The sequence below is a fragment of the Balearica regulorum genome, chromosome 3, assembly GCF_011004875.1.
Source record: "Balearica regulorum gibbericeps isolate bBalReg1 chromosome 3, bBalReg1.pri, whole genome shotgun sequence".
NCBI lineage: Eukaryota > Metazoa > Chordata > Aves > Gruiformes > Gruidae > Balearica > Balearica regulorum.
The window spans coordinates 120,123,804-120,148,481 of record NC_046186.1 but is presented as its reverse complement, the minus strand read 5'-3'; the positions used below and the strand labels follow the sequence as shown (position 1 = coordinate 120,148,481).

The following is a 24,678-nucleotide window of genomic DNA, read 5'->3' as shown; positions in this document are numbered from 1 at the left end:
TTGAAAAACCATCTTGCTTTGAACAGTAACTAGAGAGGAGCTATTTCTGTGCAACTTGACTGTATGGGGAAGAAAAATAATATCCTTCCTGCCCCACCACCACCTCTTTTTTTTTTTTTTTTCTTTCCCTAGGAGGAAACTCCCCCAAAAAAACCAAGCCCTGGAGATTCTGGAAAAAATATGTGGAAAAACTATGCACATATCAAATTTTAACCGTATCTACTTAAAAGAATGAGAAATATACAGTGTCAGGTGTCACCAAACCTCCTTTGCCCCCATATAGCCATCAGCAGTGGGAGTGGCGTAAATAGCTATCCTGACTTTCCTGTTTATGCAAGTTGAGGCATTTGGCTACTGGAAAAGTGTGTCCTACGGTTTGGGAAACTCTGTATGTTACCTTGAATCATAATCCTCCTAGATACACTTGTAAATGAAGGTAAATTAATTTTGTGTGATGACAAATATAGCTCCTGTGCTGTATACTCAGTTGCTTAAATGATTTTTGCCTGTTGCTATTGATGTAGAAGAGAAAAAGTCAAAATATTGAACATCATTGGTGCTAAATGTATAAACAAAAGGAAGACATGTCATTTTCTTTGGAATCAGAAAGATAAAGGAGGAGAACAAGCTTTTGCTTCTAAAAAGCCTAAAAAAGTGAATACATATAGTCCTAATATAGTTGGCACAGTGTATAGGCCAATGACAATAGATAATTGTACTTAACACTGTAGATGTTTGAACTTGCACAATTGAATGTAGAACATTTACTGGTTTTTAGAAGGAACTTGGAGAAAGGATGGAATATATTTTCTGTTTTCCTGTTTAATATAAGACATAAGAATTTTTATTTTTATTCCACAAAATCTCTTAGCCATGCTTTTGCCACCTGGACACTCATGGATACCTCCTATCAGTTATGTCTTCGGAAGCCCTTTTCAGCATCACGACACTTTTGAGTCGTCATTGGGATCTAGTCTATTTTTTTTTAACTACTGACATCATCTGAGAGTGGAATAAAATTATTAGTGTGACTAAATATCACACCTCTCAGGGAAGAGGTAACAGAGAGAAACACTCCTTATATGCTTAGCCTGGAAAACTAAAGTTTTACAGCATAGGGCATGCTTCTCTCCCAGTGGAACTGGGAAACGTTTCAAAATTATCTTCAATTAAAATTGATTATAAACAAAGCAAGGTTTATAGGGGAAAGGTATTCTCTTTCTGTACACCAAATAATACAACAAACTCCCCAAGCTTTTGCTACTGCAGAGACCATTCTGATCTGAAGCATAGGTGGCAAACATCAAGCTAGCTACTACTATTACCTACATTTGCAGCTATCCTTCTGAAAGTGAAAGCATGTGTGACAGTTGCAGCTCGCCTCCTTCCTGCCTGCCCCCAAAAACTAGCCAAACTATTACATGTTTCCTATTCAACAAAGCATCAATTAATTCTGACCCTATAGCCTGCATCCGTAGAATAATCACAGAAATGGGAAATGCTAATATGTGTCTTGGGAGGCTAGCTCTCCAGTCCTGTCTGGTTTAATGATACAGCACATTTGGAATGATGTAACTGAATACAAACTCACCATGCTTATTCCCAGCATCCCAAGAATTTTTGTTTATAGTGACTCTTGTTATGCTGTTTGAAGTGATGCAGTTTAAAGAAATGTGAGTGCCCATATAGAAGCACCCTGATTGTAAAGATGAGTATGGCAATAAAAATTATTTGGTTGTGTTTATCTGCTTATTGGGGGATTTAAGATTCTAATCCACCATATAATATGTGCTTATCCTAGGCCAAGGTTTTAACAGGTGATGAGCAGATGACTTTCCTTGACTGACTGACCACTTCACATTGGTATTCATTCTGTTTATGTTACATGTCTGGTTATCTTTTACATTTGCAGAATCTATGATGTGTTTGATGTATTTGTATAAACAATTTGATTCCTGAAAATATGTTCTGAATTAGATGCCATTACTGTACAACAATATGCTGACAACATTCTGTGATCATGAAAAGCCCTGTGTTTAATGACAGAGTGAATGTTACTAGACTGTTACAGTAAATACGTTAACATTAACATACAGCTTGTAAAAATGAAGAGGTTTTGAATTCTAGAATTATGGAGGATATCAAATTGGTGCATCTGTTTGTCTTTAATTTTTCAGTGAAATGTTTGGCTGTTAATTCTTGACAAAAGTGTTTCCCATCAAATAAGGTATTCGGTTTCAGTTTTGACAATCACACCTCAAAATAATTTCCAGTGCAAATTTTGAGATTGAGGTTGAAAACATAAAATTAAAAATTTCTGTTCTTTTTATTTGGCTTTCAGTTACAGTATTTAGGAGACATGAGCAGCTTCTTGCAGCCACAGTGACTGGAAACACTTTATTTTCTCTATAATAAAAGCTAGTATTTTCATGGAATTATATGTCTTCAGAATAAAAATTAAAATTATTTATAAACTTTTATAAGATTATCCTTTTTTTTAACATACACAGTGTACCTCTTTCTTCCACTTCCCTCTGTTTCCCACAGTTATTTGTATTGGAATTTAGTCTATACAGAGAACTCTTCCTTTGCTGCTGGAGCAGCTAAAGCTGTATTGAGCTGCTTAGTGTAAATATCCTACATAAAGCTGTACCATGTGAAGGCATATAAAGTATAAATACGGGTGTAGAGTATACAAAGTATTGTATAATTGGAGTGTGCAAAGAAGCCTGCATGGGAGCTGTTGCTTATATCATGTTCAGGACTCAAGGAAAAAAAAAGGGGGGGGGGAGGTAACGAGACCCAGAAAGATCTGCGTTTATACTCTCATAGTCCCTATAATCCTCTTTGTCTGTGACAGTTATGTTTCCTTGTGTCCTGTCCCAAGGCTGTTCTAATTGAGTGGCAAAACTGTTGGCTTTTGGATGTTGGAATAGTTCCAGGTATGCTGACTACAAGAAGAATGCTCCGAAAATCAGAGGGGTAGAAATCTTCTGTTGGGAAAGCTTGTCTATTACAAGGATTTACACATTATTCATATATATTTGTTTTTCTTTGAAGTACTACAAATGTTTCATCTGTTTGTAATATTCTTAAAATAATTTTGAACTGTTCCATTATATAGTTTCAAAAATGGTTATTTTCTTTTTTTCCAGTTGTTTCTAGACTGGCAAATGAGACAAATATTGCCATTAAAAAAAAAAATTACAAACATGATTTCTTCTTGAAAAACAGGTCTATACATTGCAGCTGTATCTATAAAGTTTCTGCAGTCGATAGAAAATGATGCAAACTAACATGTAGCACTTGATAATCTGAATTTTCTTGATGTATCAAATACTTGTTCGTTGTTATAAGTGCTGAACCATGAATAACTTACTGGCTTTCTCTTTATAATATGCAATGTCTACTAACTTTGAAGTTTAGTAGTCAACTCAAAAGTTTGCTGGAGCTGACTAATGATTCACTAGAGATTTTTGAGAGATATTTGTCATCAATTTAAAGCTTGGAGAGGTTTGCTATTGCAGCCATCTGGTAATTCTTGGCTCTCTGGAGGAAAGAGAAGCCTTTTGATAAAATAGATCAAAGCATTCTGTTGTTTCAGTGACTGATACCTATAAGTAACTCAGAAGTTTCTCAAACTGGTTGCACAATGCCTGTCTCATTTGTCAAACTTTTGCATTCCAGTTATGATACAATTTTGGTCATGAATTATACTTTGATTATACTTAAATCATTATTTAAATACTTCTGTTCATAGATAATTTACAGATCTAAGTGGTTTGTAAACCCAGACATTTCTAATTTACCGTATATGCTGTCATGATTAATAAAATCGATGCTAAATCTTGTTGTTCTTTGTACTAACTGTATAGGTGAAGGTACTCTCAAAGACTGTACTTCTGCTGTACCATAAGCCTACAATATAGATGTACCTCTTAAACTGTAGGTGATGTTCAACTATAGTGTAAAATTAAGTATCATACTATTTCTAGAACTGATTCTGTTAACAATTGGAATTCTGGCATGGAGTTTGCAGATGTTTGGCAGTGAAAAGCAAGTGTGGAGAGAGAGAGCGGGAGTTAGGACAGGAAGTGTGTGCCGCAACGTCCACTTGAAACAAGACCAATCTAACACTGGATTGTGCGTACGCGTTTGAGATTTGTCTGGAATCAGGATGTTGTTTCTATTCCGTCAGACATTCCGCATGTGCAATTGCCATGACTGCACATGTCCAGTCTTCTCAAAGAGTGAGTTTATTGCATCACAACCAGCACAAGCAGCCAAAACAGAATGATGGAAATTGGCTTTTACCTTGCAAGTTGTTTTTAGTTAAAGGATGTCTGAGTGAGATTTGGTGCTGTGTTACAGTAGAAGAAAGGGAAAGCATTAGCTTGTAATGCACCGTACCTCTGCACATTAAAAAAAGGCAGTGTTCTCTTGCTAGGGGTGAGTTAGTGCACAGCGGAACTACGGAGACATGTTTGTGCTGTTCACCCTTCCTTCTTGTAGAAGGTCACTGTAATGACTGATGTACTGACGGAAGAAAATAATTAAACCTCGTATGTCTCACAATCTTCAGTTAAAGCCTATCAAGGAATTTCAGAAATAGTTGTGTCTTGAGATGTATCCTGTATCATCCTAACAACTATATATAGTGTTTATTAATAGGTTAGCCTTATTATCATTTAACTATTCAGACTACAGTATTGGCTAACTGACAGATGTCAATGAATATTAGGTAGTTACCACAAGTTTTTCAAATTTGCTGTTCTTTACATTAGGTAGTTCTGAGAGAGGAAAACACTTCTAAAGAGGCTGAGTTTTTAAGAACTAAATTTAAAATGCAGACTAGATAACTAATATGGTACTAAATTCTCAGAAAATGGAATGAAGAGAGTTTGGTGAAGGATGTTTCACATGTTAAAATTTGCTTGAACTCAGATTTAAAAGTGGCATATAGATAGCAGAAGAAAATTCCATGTACTTGTGTTTGTTATTGTTTAAACTTTTCAGTGAACTATCCAAGATAGGTCTGGTGTGCTTGTTTCTCATTAAATCCACAAACAATGGTAAATTTGTAATTCCATACTGCATAATCTTCCGCAGTTTTATGTTCTGCCTGGTGTATCTCTGAATCAGATGCATATGCTTACCTGATTGTTTACCTCCTTGTCAGCTCAACATGTGCTTCCTAGCAGCTACAGTTGAGCATTTTTTTTCTTCCTTGTTTTGTTTTGTTTTTTTTTTTCCAGTGTGGGAACTTTGCTGTTTTGGTGGATGTTCATATTTTGCCTCAAGGCTCCAGTAAAGACACCAGCTGGTTTTCAGATCATGAGAAAGAGGTACAACAAATATCAATTCTACTTCAAAAGCATGTGGCTGCAGGGAAAAAGTTGGATTGCCTTGAACTGTTCAGAATTTTTCAGTGTTATGAGAATATTGTTAGTTATACCTAACTGTTGATGGTTGCTGTGGGACCCCTAAGTCAACCGTATGTGCTTTTTGGGTCACTAATGACCACTTTCAATTTGCCTTTTTAGTAATTAAACTCTGTGTGTGTGCATACATACATGTGTGTATGCTGGTTTGATTTTTCTGACTTAACTTTTTAAAATTAAAAGATATTTCTCATGAATGTAAATTATCCTGAGTGATGTAAAACAGATTGTGACAGGTATCATTTTTGCAGAGCTGGTTGATGAAATATTTTTCTGTTAACTGTTTTTTTCTCATTCTGAGAAGCGTGAATAGTGTTGCATTTAGAGAGCGCAAGAAAACATAACGAGTATGCATGATATACTGTAGTAGAACCGTTGTATCTTATAAAAAGAAACTCCCCAACAACAGATGAAATTGTGGAAAATCAGTGCATCAGTGACCAGCAAAATTATGAATGTAACTTTCATCAGATTCTGCATGGTTTCTGCTACAATCTTGTGATGAGTTACTGACGGTAGTTTTCCCCTGTTTCAGTCTGTGTGGGAACTTGAGAAGTTCCCTATTGAAAACGAATGCAAGACGTGTTTCAGATGCCTGTGGACTTTCCCGCAAGTCTCTGTTACCGTAATTTTCAGCAGATAGCTTTCCTAATAATGGCATAATTAACTTGTCACTACAGAGCATCCCTGAATGTCTCAAAGTAATACATTTAAATAAAATTAAAAGAAACAATAAATCAGTATCCTGAGAGAGTGAAAGCAGAATATTTAACCACATGTGGTTCATCCAATTTAAGCTTTATTAAGCAGTGAAAGAAGAAAACAGGGGAAATCTTTTAGACTTCTTTTTTCTGACTAAATGAATACTCATTAACCCTTCTATTTATAACCGGTTTTACTATCCCGGTTATCTGACTTTTAAGTGTTTTCAAAATGTATTTTGTAAGACTGCCAAAACAAAAGATATGAATTTCAGGAAATTAGATCATGATTGATTTAATAAAGAGGCATGACAGGGCAGCATTCATTACATTTCTGTGACCGCACATTTTGAGTGAAGCACAAAGGTTGCATATTTTGGACAACTGAGAAGTGTGATTCCAATAACTTTACAATTCGCTTCCTGAAAGTCCTATGCAGAGTCTTTGTTAAAGTGGGAAGAAAAAGGTCAGTAAGGTATTATAGGCACATTATGCCTACGTATTTTTTTATGAGAGCTTACACATATTCGTCACAAGCAGTTTTCTACAATTTTGTTGTGTGCAAATTCTGGAAAATCCTAATGCTGGTGCAGTCTTCTTTGCTTGTCTGTGGGGAAAAAGCAGATGTCTCTTAGACCCCTTGTAACACAAGCACAATTTCTGCTGATCCCCTGCTTACCCTGGATGAAAGTCGGCGGCTCTCCAGGGGAGCCGGAGCCCCCTGGAAGGACGTTAGGTGGGTGCGTGGGCAGAGACACTGCTACAGAAAAGGGGTGCCGTGTAACAGAGCTGCTTGGCAGTGCCTCTGCTGACCATGCCACCCAAGAGCGGTGCTGGCCTGTCAGCTGCCAGCTCCTGTGAGAACATGGAGCAGGCTAGGAGCTAAATGAGCGCCCATATGCATGAGGCTGGTGTAAGGAAATAACAGCGCATGTTGTCTAGCTGGGCATCGTAAAGACCACGGTTTGCGCGCTGCTGTCACACGTGTTGTATATAGAGTCATTTTGGGATTGCTGCAAGATGCAAATTGAGGCATTAAGGAGCTTCTCTCTCTTTCTGCCCTTCAAATTTCCCTGTCCTTTCTGTCCTATCTCTTTTCCTCTGGAATAGCAAAGTCAAACTTTTATCTTTGTACTTCAAGGAACATTTATTAAACTGGTTTCTATTCAGGTCACTGCTGTGATCTCTCCGTACGCATACAGAAGGTCTCAGTTACAAGTTCTTTTTAGTGGTAGAACGTATGTAGGGACGGTTCTTTTGAAGGCTGCTCTTGTTTATGCTTTCTAAAATATAGGTCTGTATAGTTCTTTGTGGAGAACTATTTAAATAATATTTCCATAAGCATAACAACTAAAATATTTTCCATGTAAATTAAGAAGGTACATGCTAATCTTTATTGTTGCAGAAGGACCCAAATGCACACCATGTTTCCGCTGCTTTCTAGAACTTTTCATTCTAACCTGAATGCACAGTCCTGTGAAGGAATGTGTAATGAGATCACTTTAATGAGTTAAACAGAAGAATAAGCAGATATAGTATTTTATAATTGTACTCTTCAAGCAGAAAGGAAAATGTATTTCTTACTGTAAGGAGAAAATACCGTTTGTGGTTGACCAATACATGAGCATTGCTTTCATTTAGAGCAATACTTTAAAAATTTGTTGTTCTACATACTTTCTAGATTAATCAAAGGTAAATTTCAAGCCAAGATATTTTATTTTAGATGGTACTAATATAATTTTGTCTATTGTCCAAACACTGTAGAAAGGTAAAATGATATTTTTGTGTGCCACAAAGTATCATTTCTGTGAGCACATAGTTATGCACAAGGGAAAATGAGAATGCTGAGGGAAAGTCTCAAATATGTGGGTATGTATTAATCTGAAAATGTATTCTGGTATTCTAGAGATTAATTTTATGGTTTTACTCCAATTTTTTTTTCTATGGTTATTCTGGCTGAAGGGTTTGTTCTTCTTGAGATGTATGTGGTTTTTATTGTGTTTTGCTGAAGGAAGTACGAAAGACACCAATGATTATGTTTATGAGCAGAAAAATCAAAATGAACTAGTGGAATTAGGTTGCTGTGACCTAATTAGCTCTGAGTCTTTCTCCCCCAAAATTACACTGAATTGAACAAAATATCTCTTGTGGTTTACAAAGATTCTTGCAGAGAAATCTAGACTCTTTCTAGTGGAAGGTGTCCCTGCCCATGGCAGAGGAGTTGGAACTAGATGATCTTTAAGGTCCCTTCCAACCCAAACCATTCTGTGATTCTGTGAAATAGTGTGTTGACAATTCCTGGGAGGATTTTTACTAATATTTTGCTTAAATACCTAATGTTATGATATATTTTTAACACATTTTTTTCTTACGTTGCATACAAATGAAACTGATTTGTTGTTCAAAAATTATTAGTATTGTAATATAATGTATTTCATCTGCCAAGTTGAGAATTTCATAATGTACTTCCTCTCTTGTTTTGTAGCAAAATTACTTTATTGCCCCTCCTTGTTGCCATTCATTCTCTAAATTATACATTTCACACATCTGTGTAATACCTCAGTATTTAATTGCAGATAATGTTTTTCCTTTTTATGTGAAAGGGAGTGATTTTTTTATTGATTTCTGTTGTGTGTCTGTAGACATGTATGTAAATTTAGATCTAAATAGGCCAATGGTTACTCTTTCAGGAGGTCTGCATGCTGCTAGAAGAAGTTGTTGCTTCAAGGGTCAAACACTACTTGCAAGCGCGTAAACGTGGTCAATGGAAGTCAATGGAACATGCAACATCTGGTCCTTTGTTTCTTACCGGTAAAATAAATTATTTAACTTATTGTGAAACAGAGTAAGATAAAGTATGGTGGTAACTGCTATTTATTTTTTCCATGAGAAATTTGCCATAGGGAAAGCCAGTAAGCCTGAAATAGCTGGTGTTTGGGTCTGAAATTACTTCAGGTATGTTACTGAAAAAATTAAGTGGGTTTTAATTTTCTATGTCATTGAAAAATGAGCATAACGCATGTACTATTTGTATGAGAGTCTATCTCTAGAATTAAAAAGAATAAATGATATAATCCTTGGTCCTCTAGCACTGATGGAAATCTTGCTAGTTTAAGTCTCCTTGCCACTTGAACATGTAGTGTAGAAGTTTTCAGTTTAGAAATAGTATCTTTACTTCTCCCTCTTCGGACAATCTGTTCAATCGTAAGAAGTTGCTATGATGTGATAAATGGCATTTGTCTTTTCATGGGTGTTACTGTAGGTTTGGCAGTAGTGTTGATGACCTTGGGAGTAGTAATTGTGCAGAAAAGAGTAGTAGTAAGAGCATTGATAAAAGCAGAATGTTTTTTTTAATTACTTATTTTTGTTGTGTGTGTATGAGAGTGGTGAGACTCATAGGTGCAATTTCAGTACGTGCACGTTTTAAACTGAAGATGATAGTCTATTAAAGCACTATAGCTTGTGCTTTAATGTTAGATGTGCTTTGGGGCTAAATGGCTTGCCAGTTTTTGCTTAATGTTATTTCACTAGCTGTTCTGCTCATCATGGTGGGTTTTACAGTTGATAGGCTTATTTGTTGGTGTTATATCACACAAGCAATTTATTTTTAAATAGTTCTTAAGAAATAATGACCTTTTTTTTATTACCAGCCTGGAGCATGTTATAAACTTGTCACAGAAAAGATAGGCTGCAATAGCTGTGTTGGCTATGGTTTCTCACATTTCCTTAGATATATTGAAATAGATCTCCACTGAAATATTAATTCCAAAATGAATATAATTGCATACTTACAATATACAAACAGTATACTGATCCAAATTCTTGAATTCAGTGTCTGTTATATTAACAGTTTTAATTCTGAACAAATTCTTTGTCTCTGAAAATGTTTTCAGTTGTTGAAAAGGTATACTCCCATAGAATTCTAGTTGAAGGTTGCAGCTTTAAACACTATTATCAATAGTAATAGGTGTTTTGGGCAACCTGGTCTAGTGGAAGGTGTCCCTGCCCCTGGCAAGGGCGTTGGAACTAGATGATCTTTGAGGTCCCTTCCAACCCAAACCATTCTATGATTTTAATAAAGCACAAGTTAAATACTGTATGATTGGCTTGTTATTGTGAAATTTTAGGCATATATAGGAGCCAGATTGTTATGGCATGACAGGAGGGGTTTTTTCCACTCACAAAACCACAATACCACGTAAATAAAAAGTGCTTCAGGACACTAAAGCATTTTGAAACTGTTTTTTTCCTTGCAAGTTGTAACTACATTTTATCCCTTCAAAATATTACTCATGTTTATAAACACGTGAACTTTCAGATCCCTTTACTTTCCTGGTTTTGAGTGAACAGATAGAATTTTCTTACAGTGAAAGCAGAAAGACATTACAGAGGGTGGGATCAGAATTTCTGAGATTTGTTGAGGTTTTTCTGTGTTTTCTTTTACTGAGTGATATTTGTTATTACTTATTTTTTAAAGTTTCCTGCCTCAGTACAAAGTGGGTTTTCAAAAACAATGATCTTGTAAGATAAAACTGCTGGACATAATAATTGTTTTTATATATGCAGACAGATGCAACACTAATTTGAGGGTGCTTGTGAGATTTTAGGGTCTTAGATCTTTTTTTATATCATGCACTTTTCAGTAAAAAATACTGTTATGCTGTCCCAGGGTTGTGAACTGATCTTCTGCTTGACTCTTCCTGAAAATTAAAAACTTAAGGATATGCATTTGAGGAGGTCATCAGTAATACCTGTGACACTTTTAAATTAAAGAATATTTACTTTGGATGAGGCAGAATTACTGTTCCATTAGTTTTCTGCAGTTAATCTCACTGTCATTAATTAACACTAAAGAAATAAAGGAAGAAAACAGTCTGTGATAACGAACATTCATGTTGAACTTAATTTCCAAACCTATCTCTTTCCTCTTCTCTCAGCCTGCTTTGCTCAGGGCTGTAATTTGTAAGAAAGGAGTGCTTTGTTCAAGAATCAAGTTTATTCAAGTTACATTCAAGTCTGTTCTTACCTGAGAAGGAAATAACAAAATAGGTGGGTGTTCACTGGAGCAACTGGGACCTACCTCTGGGACTGACCCTTTTAGGTGAGCCACAGTCTAATAGTCTTTAGCCGTTAGCATCTCTCAAATGTGACTCTAAATGCTTTTTGTATTTTGTGTTCCTCTCTAGGATCACTGGTTCTGTCTGCAGAGTACACAGATACGTTTTTGTGGTTTTTTACAAACAGATGAAGTGCAAGATAGCCGGCCAGTGTTTGGCTTAGTGTTTTGTAGTATACAAAGAAATGCGCAAGCTTGGTATGTGGCTAACTACGTACACGTACTGTAGGTGCTGCTGGTGAAATGTTTAAGCTTGCAGCTATTACTGCATTTGGAGGTTATTAAAAGTTTTTGAGCTCTTCAAACTGAATGTGGTTTCTTTTGCTCAACGTTACGCAAGTCTGTGTCTTGAGTTTCACTGCTGTTAAAACCCCACTGTTGTAAGGAAGAGTGTATCTATAGAAGGAACATTAAGATGCTTATTAGCTGATTATTTACTACTTCAAGTATCCCAGGTCACCATTTCACCCTATTTGAACTTGCATTTTTTCAGGTAAATTTTAAATAGTTTGCTCTCCACATTGCAGGATGTATTCAAAATTTATTAGAATTATTATTACTAGGCCAGTATCAGTAAGATTTTAGACAACCTCTAATATCAAAGTATGTTGTATTAGGATTTTCTTCAGAAATAGAAGCCAAGCTACTTTGAGCAGATCTTGTTCTGCTGTCTAGATCTGTTGAGCAGAGAAGACTGTTGTTAAGCTGGCTACCATAACTATTTTGAAGAGAAAATTTTCACCTATCACAATTTCTTTTTAGTATTAATGTTATACTATGTTTAATATTATTTAATACCACCTCTCAGTTTTGTGGCACATAATATAAATATCCATGCATGTTACTTGTTAATTTACGTTTCTTTTTCATTTAAGTTACACCCACACAGCAGTGTGTGGTGGGTCGCATACCATCTCATTAGGAAATCTGTGGGTGTTAGACACAGGAGAAGAGAGAAAGAAAGAATGGAAAAATGAGAGAAAGTAGCCAAGACAAGCAAGTTCTTCCTATTCTTCCTTCTGTCTGAACAATTTCCCCACCCCTCCCAAATGGCCAGTAGGAACTATTTGCCAAAGTAAGCTTTAATTTAGTCTTTGGACATAGGCTTTGGTATAAACTCTCCATTTCCTGTGTTTAATTAATGTCCAAACGTGTTTGATTTTGGTTTGTTTTATTTTTTTTAAGAGAAATTTAAAGTGAGGTAGATTTTCAAGGATTTAATTTTGCCTGCATCCAATCTGCATGGCCAAAATCACACAAGAAGGGCATCGATCAGGTGTGGTTCTCTTGCATTATTTGAAGTTCAGTGAATGTAACCCATCCAATAACAAACCCCATGTATTAGTGAACTTCTCTTATTAAAAACCACCCTCTACTTCACTTTAGAAATGTATAATCTTTAAAGTTAGAACTTAGGTTTTTATATATATACACCATATGTTTTCACTTTGCACCACTCAGTAACACATACTGGTTTTTAGTGATGATGTCAAGCATCTTAGTGTGTCATAATGCTCAACTACTGTAGACTCAAGCAAGTTAAAAGCAGAGCCTGTGTTTTCATGTTCCACAGCAGGTGGGTGGTTTTGATTAAGAGCAATGAGAATTAAGTAACAAGAGGCTACATAGAGGATCAAGTGGAGATATTTGAAACAGGAGAATAACAAAGGGAAGACCATGGAAAATTAAGGAAGAAGGCAAAGTTTACATGGGCACAGAGGAAATAAAAAGAAGGATGTGAAAGGAGGAGAGAAAGTTTGGCTGGTGGAAATGTCTGTGTTAGAAATGGAAGGAAGGAACAAGGTATCTTGTAAACTGACCTTTTTCCCCCTCTTGAGGGAGGAAAAAGTTAACTATGTTTATCCTACAAGTAATTTTCAGATGTTTTCTTGTTGTTTTTCTTGGCTTGAGGGTGAAACATTTTTGCCTTGATTTCAGATCTTTTTATTGTACGGTCTTTTCTACAGTGAAAATAATCAGAGACCATGCTGTCACATGGCACAATGAGCTCCCAGCTTGATTTTATCTGCTTTCTCTGGGATTGTGTATATTTTTTTTAATATTTTTAACTTAGTTTTCTAAGGAAATGGGACTTACTGTGATCATGTTTTCTCTGTGTGTGTCTGTCCATCTTTCCCTCAGTCGTTTTTTGCAAATGTGATTGAATTTTATTAACAGGTAGAAGTATCAGACATTAAATTTTCAGACATTGACTTCCGATAAGCTTACTAAAATGAGAAACTGGAAGAAGTACCAGTGCTATTATGAATAGTTCAGCCTTACAAAGATCTGGAGTCAAAGTTCACATCTTATGCATTTCTTTTAATACTAAATAAGGAGCCATTTCATAAGAAAATACATTTCTGTTGCTTCTGAAACTATTTTTTGGCTCCTATAAAAACACAAAAAATATACAATAAATCATGATGGTAAATATTCCAAACTGTTTTGGCCTTGCATTTTAATTTGATTGTTATGATGTTTTTAAGGAAAACACAGTTTTCAGACTGCCCTGGTTTGCTTTACGAGTGTTCACTATTACTGTAGAACGTGAATTGTGTAAGATGTTTGTAGGGTATGTTCCACATTACAATCCTGTAGCAGCAAAACTGATTTATTCCCACCCTCCCAGCTGCAAACTCTTATTCCTCTGCTGTGAAATAGTGTTTTGTTTGGTTTTAAACTAGAATCATTTCACCTATCTTGCTTAAAGAGCAACCCCACAAAAACTTGATGCATGCAACTGGAGGGAAAGTAAGCTATGGCAGATAAGCTACCATAGGGGACTGAAGAGGACAGAAGTCTCTTAAATGAACTTTGATGTTTGCAGTTGCACGTTATAATTTCTGTCTCTCAAAAGAATTATATTGCAGCTTCTTTACAATGGACTCATTTATGATTTGTGGCCAAGTCCTGCAGATATTTGTGAACTTTAAACTTACATTCATCTGTCTGTGACAACAGAGCCTCGTAGCTCCCTGAAGTATGCAGTAACTTATGCAATAACTTATGAAAAATGTTTTGATTAGTATCTTGTACTTAATATTTCCTGTATTTGCTTTAGATTACTTTTTTCATTTTTTACAGCCAGCTAATGGGGAATAAAGGTATGTTGTTTTCACCAAAACGTGTTTCTTCTAGATAATCAGGTTTATATATCTGAATTTTTTTGGTGTTCTTTTCTCAGGGTAGAGGATATTTGACAAGAACAAAAAAAAAACCATACTGATGCGCTGTTTGGGTATTTTCTTTTTAGTGATTTTTTTTTTTTCCTTACCCTAGATTATAATACAACAGAATTGGGAAAAGCTCCAAGAAGGGCAACAAAGATGATCCAAGATGAGGAAATGCAATACAGGGAACATACAAAATACAGGGAACAGTTAAGTGTGCTAGGAGTCTTCAGCCTGGAAAATATATGAATTAGGGAGAATGCAAGAGAGATCTACAAAATCATTTCTTCTCCCCTTCTCTTCCAATTTGAGAACAAGAGGGCATCAAACGAAGGTATTGGAAGCTCCATGGTAGTTAGCAGAACCGTGGAACTCTTTGCCAAAGGATAATGGGTATAGTAAAAGCTTGTGCTGAGTCTGCAGAACTGAAAGAGAACACGGGAGAGTAATCCAGGGAGGATACAGAATTCACAGATCTCCTTTGGTTCAATAAAGGCCTGAGCTGAGAGTGCTTGGAGGCTGGGAGAGTATTGGGGAAATAACCACATGCACTTTGCTCTTGTATTTAGTCTCCGCTTGTAGCCATTGATAGTGGCTTTTACATGCAAAGCATTTAGCCATATTGACCTTTGATCTTACCCGGTATGGCCTTTCTTATCATCATACTTTTCTGGAAAAAGCCTGTGCTATAAACTGAAAACTCATTAATATGTCAGAGAGAGTCAGCATGTTGCAAAGATTGTCAGAGAAAGTTCTGCACTTTCTAGATTGAAGGATCTAACTTGTCTTCCTGTTATTAAACTGGTATTTGCAGAGGTTTTAGCAATTGCTGTCCCTGTCTTACGTGGGGCAGCTGCAGCACCAGGTGGATTGAATGTGTTAGCCTTATTTCTTACCTAGTTGCAGCTCCCATGTGAAGTTATTTATGGCCTTGGATAGGAAATGAAATAGTGTATTTATTTTAAAGATACCCTTAATAAAGTGTTTTATATAGTTAGTATTGTATTGAAAAGAAATATCTTTTATTTAAAACAACAGCAGAGGTTTTAATTTGGTGTATTTTTGTGAAAAGAAAGAATCTGGCCTTGGTTTTGAAAACAGCCTTGACCTCTAACCTTTAATTAATATCTGCCTTAATTCATTCTGCTTCTTTTTCTTGCTTCCATCTTGTTTCCATATGTTTTTTTTCATTTTATGAAAAGAAAAAAATATTATGAAAATTACTCTTAAGTGTGTTTGGGGGGGGAAGAAAAGTGTGATGCATGCACAAATGTGGACAGCTACTATCTCGTATACCTGTATAAACTCCAAAGGTCTTTCTATAGCATCCAAGTAGATCTGCATAGTAATTTTGCTGTTAGTACTTAAGTTTATGCAAACACATATTTATGCAAATTAAAAGTTTATCTTTGGAGTTTTATAGCTAATCAAAAAGTCAATATCCTTTAATCGTGTGTATTTAAAATGTGGAATTATGTCTCCTCTTTCAGTTTATCAAAGCTGGCTAGAAGTTAATAGGCAGTTAATATCAGTTAAAAATGAAGTTTAGGATACTAGTTTGATGCAGATGTTGCAAGTTAGGCAAGATGAACCTCACCTTAATTTCTGATTTGATATTCCCTTGAGAATATCAAAGTGACTCTCCTGTAGGCCAGAGAACATACGGCTACCTTTTGAAAGAGCCCTTAGCATCTGTTTGTCCCAAGTGGGAATTCAGCATTTTTGGAGTTCACACAGAGTGATTTTGAAAATCTGTCCCTAAGCACTTGCCATTTCTTATTTGCCTGATTCTTTTTTATGTCTTTAGGTACTTTTTCCTGTGTGCTCTCTATAGTTTTTTTAAAGCTTCTATAGTCACTTGGTAGCAGGAATACAGAGGATAGGATATCAGTGTACAGCTGCTTAGGACCCATTTAAGCACTAGGTAAAGTTGGAATAGGTAGCAGATAGGCTTGGGGTTTTTTTTTTGAGTGCTCGCTCTTTCAGTTGAAATTTTCTGAAGAATATGTTGGACTTTAAATTATCTTCTCCCATCCTTTATGAATATGGCAAATAGGACTTCTGCTAGAAGAATTTTATAGATTCCGTGGTCTGCATTTAATGGATGCTCAAATTCCTTGTATTGGAATGTCTAAAATACCAGAGAAGAAATTATTTGGTCAGTATGACAGACCTGACTTTCCTTAGCTGTCTGACCTTTACAAATATGTGTGTGGGATAGCTCAAAAACTGTTTTGCCTGGAATATGCTACAGATAAAAGTAGGGAAGGCAGTTTAACAAAATATGTGTGTTCTGCTGAAGAAAAGTGTTTGCAAATAATGCCTGAATCTGCTCATATCTTTTGTTTGACTAAAATTTTAGTGTAGTATGAATATGCCTTTAGGACTTCATTTTTTTTTTCAGCTAGAGTACGTATGATTGCATGTATCACTTGCTAACATACATAGTGAGTTGTTTAGATGCGTACCAGGTCTGCCTCTCGTGCGTTACAAAAACCACACACACAGCATTCCTGTTGTGCTTGTTGTCCGTGTGCAGATAATGTTCTGTGTGCAGATAATGCAGATGTGTGTTTGGGACTTCTGAAAGAAACTCTGAAAATCTCTGTGTGTTACTGGGACAGAGGTTCTATGTATTTAGACCTGAATAATCTCGTTGGGCAGTGCTAGGAGTCATGAGGTTGTTGGTATGTTTTAGCAGGCACGTAAGTGTTTACATCAGGACCATTGTCAGCATCTTAGGCTTGAGGGTTTTTCATATAACTGCATGGGAGGGGGAAAATAGCTTGATTTAGTAAAAAACCCCCAGAAAACCCAAAACCAAACCCTACTATGAAAATATAGATAATGAAAGTGAATAAAAAGGGAAGTAGGATTTCTAAGGGGGACGGGAAGACCGTATCTATTTATAAAAAAATTAACTAAGTTTGATAGTTTCTTTTGCCTTTTAACAAATTAGTTCAACTGTGTATTAAATGAGATGAAAAAAAAAGGATTTGATTTTTATTTTGAGATTAAATGTCAAGTTCCTTTAAAAAAAAAAGTACTCTTTATTAAATGTGTCTAAAGAGAGCAATATTGTTTTGGTTACAGTATAAGCAAGAAAGAATAGGGATTTGAAATAAAACCTAAAAGAAATATGATTTCCCTAGAAATGTTTAAAGGAATTTACTTAATTGCAACCAGAAGTTTGACCTGGAAGTGTAACGTTTTGACCTTATAGCTGTCTGATTTCCTAAATGTGTTGTTTTGCTCTCTTTAAACTGTGAGAAAATCTGTTTTACACATCTTTAACCCTTGCATTCCCTAGAAGTCTCAATAGAAAAGTCCCCAAACTATCACTAGCAGTCCAAGAAAAACAAAAATTGTCATTACATTTTAAGAAAAAAATAATCATTATAGGTATGTGTTGAACATTGAAGTCCTTTCTATTTTCATTATAACTGTAAGTAATTGTGGGTGCAATTTTGTGGTTAAATACGAATTTCTTTTAAACTTTCCATGTTACCATATTACACAATAATACTCTCCTTTGTTATTTGCTCTTGTTTCATTATCACGTGACAAAGGTAGAGAGAAAATACAACTTTTTAAATTGCAAACATTTTTGTGGGTTTGTTTATATTTGGAAAATGTTTAAAGGCTTTACAGAAATCTGCCCAGATAGACATGGAAGACCAATTCCTGAAAAAAAGTTTTATGCATACTTTCTTTGCGGAAGTAGTTTCAGTGAGGGCAGTTCTGTGCATTTGATTTACCATTGGGGTACTAGATATGTTGTGTTTATTACACATTGAGTATTTCTATTGACTACAAAGGCACAAGTGACAGACCATAAACAAAACTACACCAGCAAAGCTTTGCAGGGCCTGGGCTCTAATTTCTTAAAAATATACGGATGTAAATAAAAATTTACTAGTACAGCAAATAATAAAGACATTTACTTGAAAAGAGGAGGGGAAAAAAGTCCAGCACAATCTTGAATGTGCATTGTGGGCACTCTTTTTCTTTTAAGATACTTAGTTTTCTTTTCGTGTGTGTGCCTGCCTGTGGGTCATAGGATGTGGGCAATGCCTGTCTGTTCTTTTCTATTGTCTTCCCATGGCACAAGACAAGCTCATGGTTTTTGAACTTTTATACAAAAAGACCTTAAATTTGGTATTTAGAATTGCAAAAGAGAATGTTCTGTGTGCTTTTTTTTTTTCACTTATCTGTTACACTGATGCCAGAAACTGCAAGGTACTGAGCTGCAGAATTCAGGTGGTCCCTTATAACACTGCGCTTGAGTAAGCTAAAAGGAGCAGTTTGTTACAAACCATCTTGCAGTCAGTCTCCATCTCTTTGCACCACAACCAGTGCTTGCTTCACTGCTAGAGCTGAGTGGCGCTGATCAGGTGATCACAATCGTGGGCTGGTCTTGGTCTTTTTGGTGGTGTTCTCTTTGCATCAGAGCTTGTGAGAGTAGAAAGAGGTGGAGACTTATTTGGAACTAGAGCCTTTCAGCAGCTGATTTAATTACGGTCTATTTGCCAGCGTTTAAAAAGAGAAAGTACAGAAGGCTCCATTGTGGTGACTTTCCACCTATTTGCTGTACTCTAGAATTTCCTTATGTTCTGTGTTCTTACAAACCTAAAAGAGTCTGTTACATGAAAAGACAAAAACCCATGAACCTCTGGCACAACTTGCCTTGTTCAGACAACAATGTGAAGCACTTGCTGGTTCAAGTCCACACATGTGTCTTAGAAGTCAATTTCTTTTGAAGTGTCCCCTAGATGATAGGGTAGAAGAAAAAGAGGAGGTATGACCATCAACATCTACCTCTTAGCTCTCACTGGGCTGTCCTAACAGGAGTCCTCAAAAAACAAAGACAAGAACATTTGTTGCTGCTGTATATCAGGATCAGCTTTGAAGAAACTACCTTTTCACGTTCATGCCATCTTTTTAAAGTTCTGCTGAAGATACCTGCTACAAGTTTTTCTTTCCCTCTCGTTGTTTCCCATCATGTCTCCAGTGGCAGACTGTCAGGCTTTTTTCACCAAACCCGTAGGTTTTGTAGCTGTGTGATGCGCTATATTCCTGACATCTTTTTGCCTAGAGACCTTGTTATTGGTAGAAGATGAAAGTCTTGTCAGCTGTGGGACCTATAGGGTTAAACCCCTTTCCTCTTGGGAAAGAAGTTTTGCAGAAGTTATTTCCTATTGCCAGGAAAAAAATAGAGCCTGGAGACCCATGAATGGTTTGACTGACTTTATTTGCAAATCTTTCAGCATCATAGTACTGGCACCTGCGATTATGTTGTTCTAATGAACAATAAGGGGAATCAGTCATGTCTGTTAAATTCTGAAAGGTTGAGGTCCACGTTTTGGTTGAGTGTTTGTGCTAGAGGAGACTTTGCTTTGTAGAGATTCCTGACATGTAAAATACAAAATTCTCCCTTTCAAGTATTTCATGGCATCAGAAAAATTCGTGAAGCTCATGGATATCCTCAAGGAACAAAACCACAGAGACAGGCTGAAAGGTCTTAACTTTTTTTGAGAGAGGCATGTGCTTTAAATGTATGTATTCTCTAGTGCCCTGGACATCAAACTTGTCTGCGTTTCATTTTAGCTAGAAACTAAAGCGAGGAATTCAGTGATGGAAGTAATTGACATTGCTCCATTTGGATACAGCTGTGTCTGGCCAGTCTGGGGGAGATGCTGAGTTTGATGTGCAAATGGGGCATCAGATAGTTTTTAACTAAGTGGTTCCTTCATGACTATGCAGCCACTTTGAAAAGACTTTAGATTCTCTCCTCTTCTGCTGACTTGTCAGACAGCGTTTACCACAGGGTTTGTTTTCCAATTCTTTCTGCCTTTTGGCTGGTAGCAACAGATGCCTTTCTCAGCCTTTGTCTCAGTTGTTGGGCTCCTTCCAGTGGTTAAAGAAGTCCAGGCATGTGGCTTCCTCTGGAATACAGTTTATATGTTCAAAACAGTGAGGATTCATAAATAGCTTTTAGTTCATGTGTTAAAGCCCATCACATGCAATTAATGATATGGTCATTGAGTTCAAGATCAACAAAAGGGTGAAATCAAATCTTGTCTCCTATTAGAAAACAGTTGTCTGCGATAATGGTACACTGACCATCAAATGTATTGCTCTACATTTATCTGCTTGAATGCATTGGCAGGTGGTGCTAGCTATTATTGCTTATACATGATGAATGGGTGTTGAGAGACCTGGTCTTAAGCGCTGTTTGCCAGGACTGGATCAGCCTGCCTCTCCATCTCAAGTATTAGTGAGGGGAAGAAGGTCTTTGTCCTTCAGAGCTGACGTGTTCTCAGGACCTCCATCAGGTGCATCATACATGCTTTTCTTCTCAGTTCGTTCTTCCAGAATACCCATGACAAACAGGCAAAGAAATGCCTTATCCTGGATTATCCTGGATCCAGTTTGGCCAGTATAGTTCTGATTTCAGAGTGAGTTCCACACCTCTCCTGCTAGAGGAAAGCCCTGCAACCCTGCTCTTGGATTTCCTAAAATGGCTGAGTCCAGTTTCACTGTTAATGACTCATATTCTGAAGGTTTTAGATGTGTGCTGTGTCTAGCTATCAACATTCTGATAGCAGAGAGGCTTCTGCTAGACGTATCTCATCCTGTCTTGATTAGATTCATTTAAAGGTTAATATCTGTCTTCCAGTCAGGGACCCTGTTCCCTGACAGGAACTAACTCTTGTCCCCACATCCTTGACGGGACAGATCTCTCACCTATTTGTGTTGGCAACTGGCCTGTGTTCAGAAGATTTAGCAAATAGAAGAATAGCGCTAATACTAATGAAATTGTGAAAGAGTAAGGAGGGGGAAAAAAATCAGTAATCTTTTTTCATCTACACTTAGTTTAAACTGACTGTAAGCCACCCTGGAAAATGACAGAGGTGAATTACATCACTGAATTTATTTGCAGGTATAAGAGTTTGCAAGATCAGACCCTGAAGCAATACTCATCCACTCACTCAATACTGCACCCGAGTTGTTTTGTTTGGGTTTTTTCAGTCCATACTTTATGTATATAAATTTAATGGCCTAAATGTATTTTTCTTCTGTCTTAAACATTTTTTTAAAAGTTTATGGGCTTTATTTTGCGTTGATCAGTACACATTTTCCTGTGTACTTGCTTGTGATTGTCACTTGAAATAATAATAAAATAAAATTCTTTGAGCTGATGGCAGAATGGATGGAAAGAGTGGACGCCATCCTCAGCTGTTTAAGTAGTTCTGAAACCCACTGTTTGGTGTAGAAAAATTTGCACTAGGTGAAGATGCTTGTTGTCATTAACTATGAAGTTCGGGTTGTGGGGGTTTTTGTGTGTGTGCCTGAGATAATACAGAAATTCTGTACTGATTCCGAATACCTGAAAAGGCTCAGGAAGTCTCGATAGCTTCTTGTATCTGCTGACCTGTGTCTGCTGTCCCTGGTCTATCCTAGACTTTGACTTAAACTTACGTGCAAACATTTGATTTTGACTAAATTAGAAATGGCAACCTACCTTGGAGGACATGCTATGGACACATATGTTTGTTTTGGGGAAGGAAAGCTGTAGGATTACCAGTAGATTTAGAATAAAAGGTTCCCTTTTTGTTTTGTTTACAAACGATCAGGAATTTGGATTTGGTGGTGAATAATTTTAAGTGAAGAAATATGACTGCTAAAAAGCAATGTAATAATATGTCTCTAGAGCACTTTGAAGATGAAAAGCTCTATATACTGTAAACATTATTACTAGTATAGCTTAATCTGTGTGGAATAATTAATCTAGCATAAGCAAAATGTAGATTATTTTTTTAAATGTACAATGTAGTATTTCAGAAAGTCTAATGCACCTATGTATTTACTTTCACGTTGTAGCATAAGAAATTCATCCTCTTATTTTTTTAATATCTCTGTGTTGCAATGATTTGCTTTGTTGTTACTTTCCAAATGTAGAGGCAGTCCTAATCCAGAACATTGCCTGTGAGAAATGTGCAGCATCTAGGCTGGGAGGAAAAATAGGTGTGTTTTTTTTAAAGATGGTATAAAAATGCTGTGTGATGAGAAATAGGTGCCTGTCAGATATGGAAATGTTTGGGGGGCAGTTGGCCTTCTTAGGCTTGTACCGTGCCTTCGGAGAAGACTTGACTGAATTTAGTTACGGAGCCACGCAGGTGCCAGATTGTGCTGGGAAGTGAACACCTGCCAGGCTGCTCCAGATAACTCGGCGGCTCAGAGGCATTTTCCCAGGCTCCCAGATGAATGGTCCGTAATAGCCGTGGGAGAGGGCTTCCCACTGCTCCACGCTCTACCACAGCCTCTTCTTGGCAGCCTTTGGGAAGCACAAGTCAGCTTGGCTGTGACTCCTTTGGAAAACAAGTGTTGCTGGATAGTCTTACAGTAAAGAGTCAGTGTCTGATACTTCCTCTCAGTGTCCTGGGACTATGAAACATAACAAGCAGGGCAAATTACCATTCCCTTAAAAAGCAGCACTCACTGGCGCATATTTCAGCTGAAACTGAAGTGTGGCTTTTCTAGAACCACTTTTATTCAGTCACATTTTGGGTTTCAGGGTCTCTGTATTTTGTTGGGTTTGGGGGGTTTTGTTTGTTTCTTTTTGTTTGTTTTTGGAACCTGATGATTTAGGTGCACGGTTTTGAAGTAAGAAAACCAAAACTCCAAATCATTAACAACAATTTAATTTTTATTTCTGTGGTGGTGATCTATGAATGGAACTTTGTCTACGTTGCATGATGAAGAGGAAACTGAAGATTGGGCCAAGTGGGTTTGCTGAGCCTAAGATCAGTGAAATTTCTCTCTGTATTACTGGCTGCAAACCAGTATTTGTAGTTCGAGGTTCAAACTTGTATGGTGTGCTTAAAAGGAGTTAGCGCTGGATCATTCGGTACAGATCACTTGTTCTGTCCTTCCAGATATCATGAACAGGAGCTTTGGTCCTTGCTGAGTATACACTGGCCATCTTCCCTGGAGCATAATCCACAGCTTGCCCAAAGCCAACGTTAGTATATGATAGTATAGAAACAGTGTTGATGGTGGACAAGTCTGGATTTGAGAACAGCCTTCGACTCATGCTGAGTAACTACGTAGAAAGTTTTAGAAGCTGCAAGGGGCATGAGGTTGTCAGAGAAAAAGGTTTTCTTCTGGGGCTTGTTTTTTAGTTTCTTATTTCATGAAGCAGAATAGTTAATTGGATAATATATTTCTCTTGAAGGAAGCAGAAAAAGGATATCACAGTTTTTATAGTTCTGCAGTAACTCTGGCAACTTTAAAACTAGGGAAGTTTTGCAAACTTCAGCTGACTATGGATTAGATCAGATGTCACATACAAGAGAGTTTCAAAATATTTGATGAGTGTAGCTGTGTGATACTTTCAAAATACAGGTATCTTGAATGTAACGCGTCCTAACATTTTCTCACAGTTTGCAATAAGAAACAGCAAATCATCTGTTCAGGCTTTTTCAGCAAAGTCAAGCAGTAAATAATCATGGCAACTAAAATTATTTTCTAGTGTTAGTCCCTCTGGGCTGAGCTTATTAGCTCAGGTGCAACTCCCTGTGAAGGCTTTATAAGACTTTCAGAGTTGAGCTGACACTGCAATAATAGTGTAGAGGTGTCTTGATCTCTTACGTAATTATTTATTTTGTTAGATTTGAGGTAGGTGTTCTCTTCCAGAGACCAGTAGCTAGCTGAATCAAGGGCCTTGAAGAGGAATTTGAAACTTTGTTCAGGCCATTAGTCAATCAAATATGATTAAATACTTAACCTCTCAGAGAATACCAGGATAGCAAGAAAAATAAACAGATAGACATGTCACTGATTCATAGAATTTCAGGAATGAAGTATCACGCTTTTCCCTGTGAAAAGTGAAAGATTCACCCTTTTTCATTTTAAGTTCCTCTCAAGAAAAGCGCATTTAGAATATCCCAGACAAATGGAAGTGGAAAGACTCTCTTAATATTTACTCTCTGATTGACGATTTGTTTGCAAAGTCATAACTTTAGGAATGTTACTTTTTCAGGGTATGGAGGTCACAGTGGAAGGTGCTATTAGCACACTAACAACTTATATGCAGGGCAAATTCTTTGATTTGGCTAACCCTACAAACAAATCTAAAGAATTGTGGATGCCAACTGGAAATAGCTAAAAGTAATTTTCTTTAATTGTGCTCATAAATATACAGTTAATGAAGCTGGTGGATTACATCCAATTTTTTCTCCAGC

The 24,678-nt window shown here is 36.7% G+C and overlaps 1 protein-coding gene across 3 annotated transcripts in view; it reads left to right on the top strand.

The window, feature by feature from the left end:
• SLX4IP (SLX4 interacting protein) overlaps nt 1-24,678 on the top strand; it is a 77,829-nt gene that overhangs the window by 32,074 nt on the left and 21,077 nt on the right. For 2 of the 3 annotated variants that reach the window (XM_075749770.1, XM_075749771.1), the window contains exons 4-5: nt 5,256-5,345; nt 8,833-8,953. In XM_075749770.1, coding sequence (XP_075605885.1) covers nt 5,256-5,345; nt 8,833-8,953 — 211 coding nt within the window. The remainder of the gene's footprint in view (nt 1-5,255; nt 5,346-8,832; nt 8,954-24,678) is intronic. The other variant, XM_075749772.1, reaches the window with a different exon arrangement.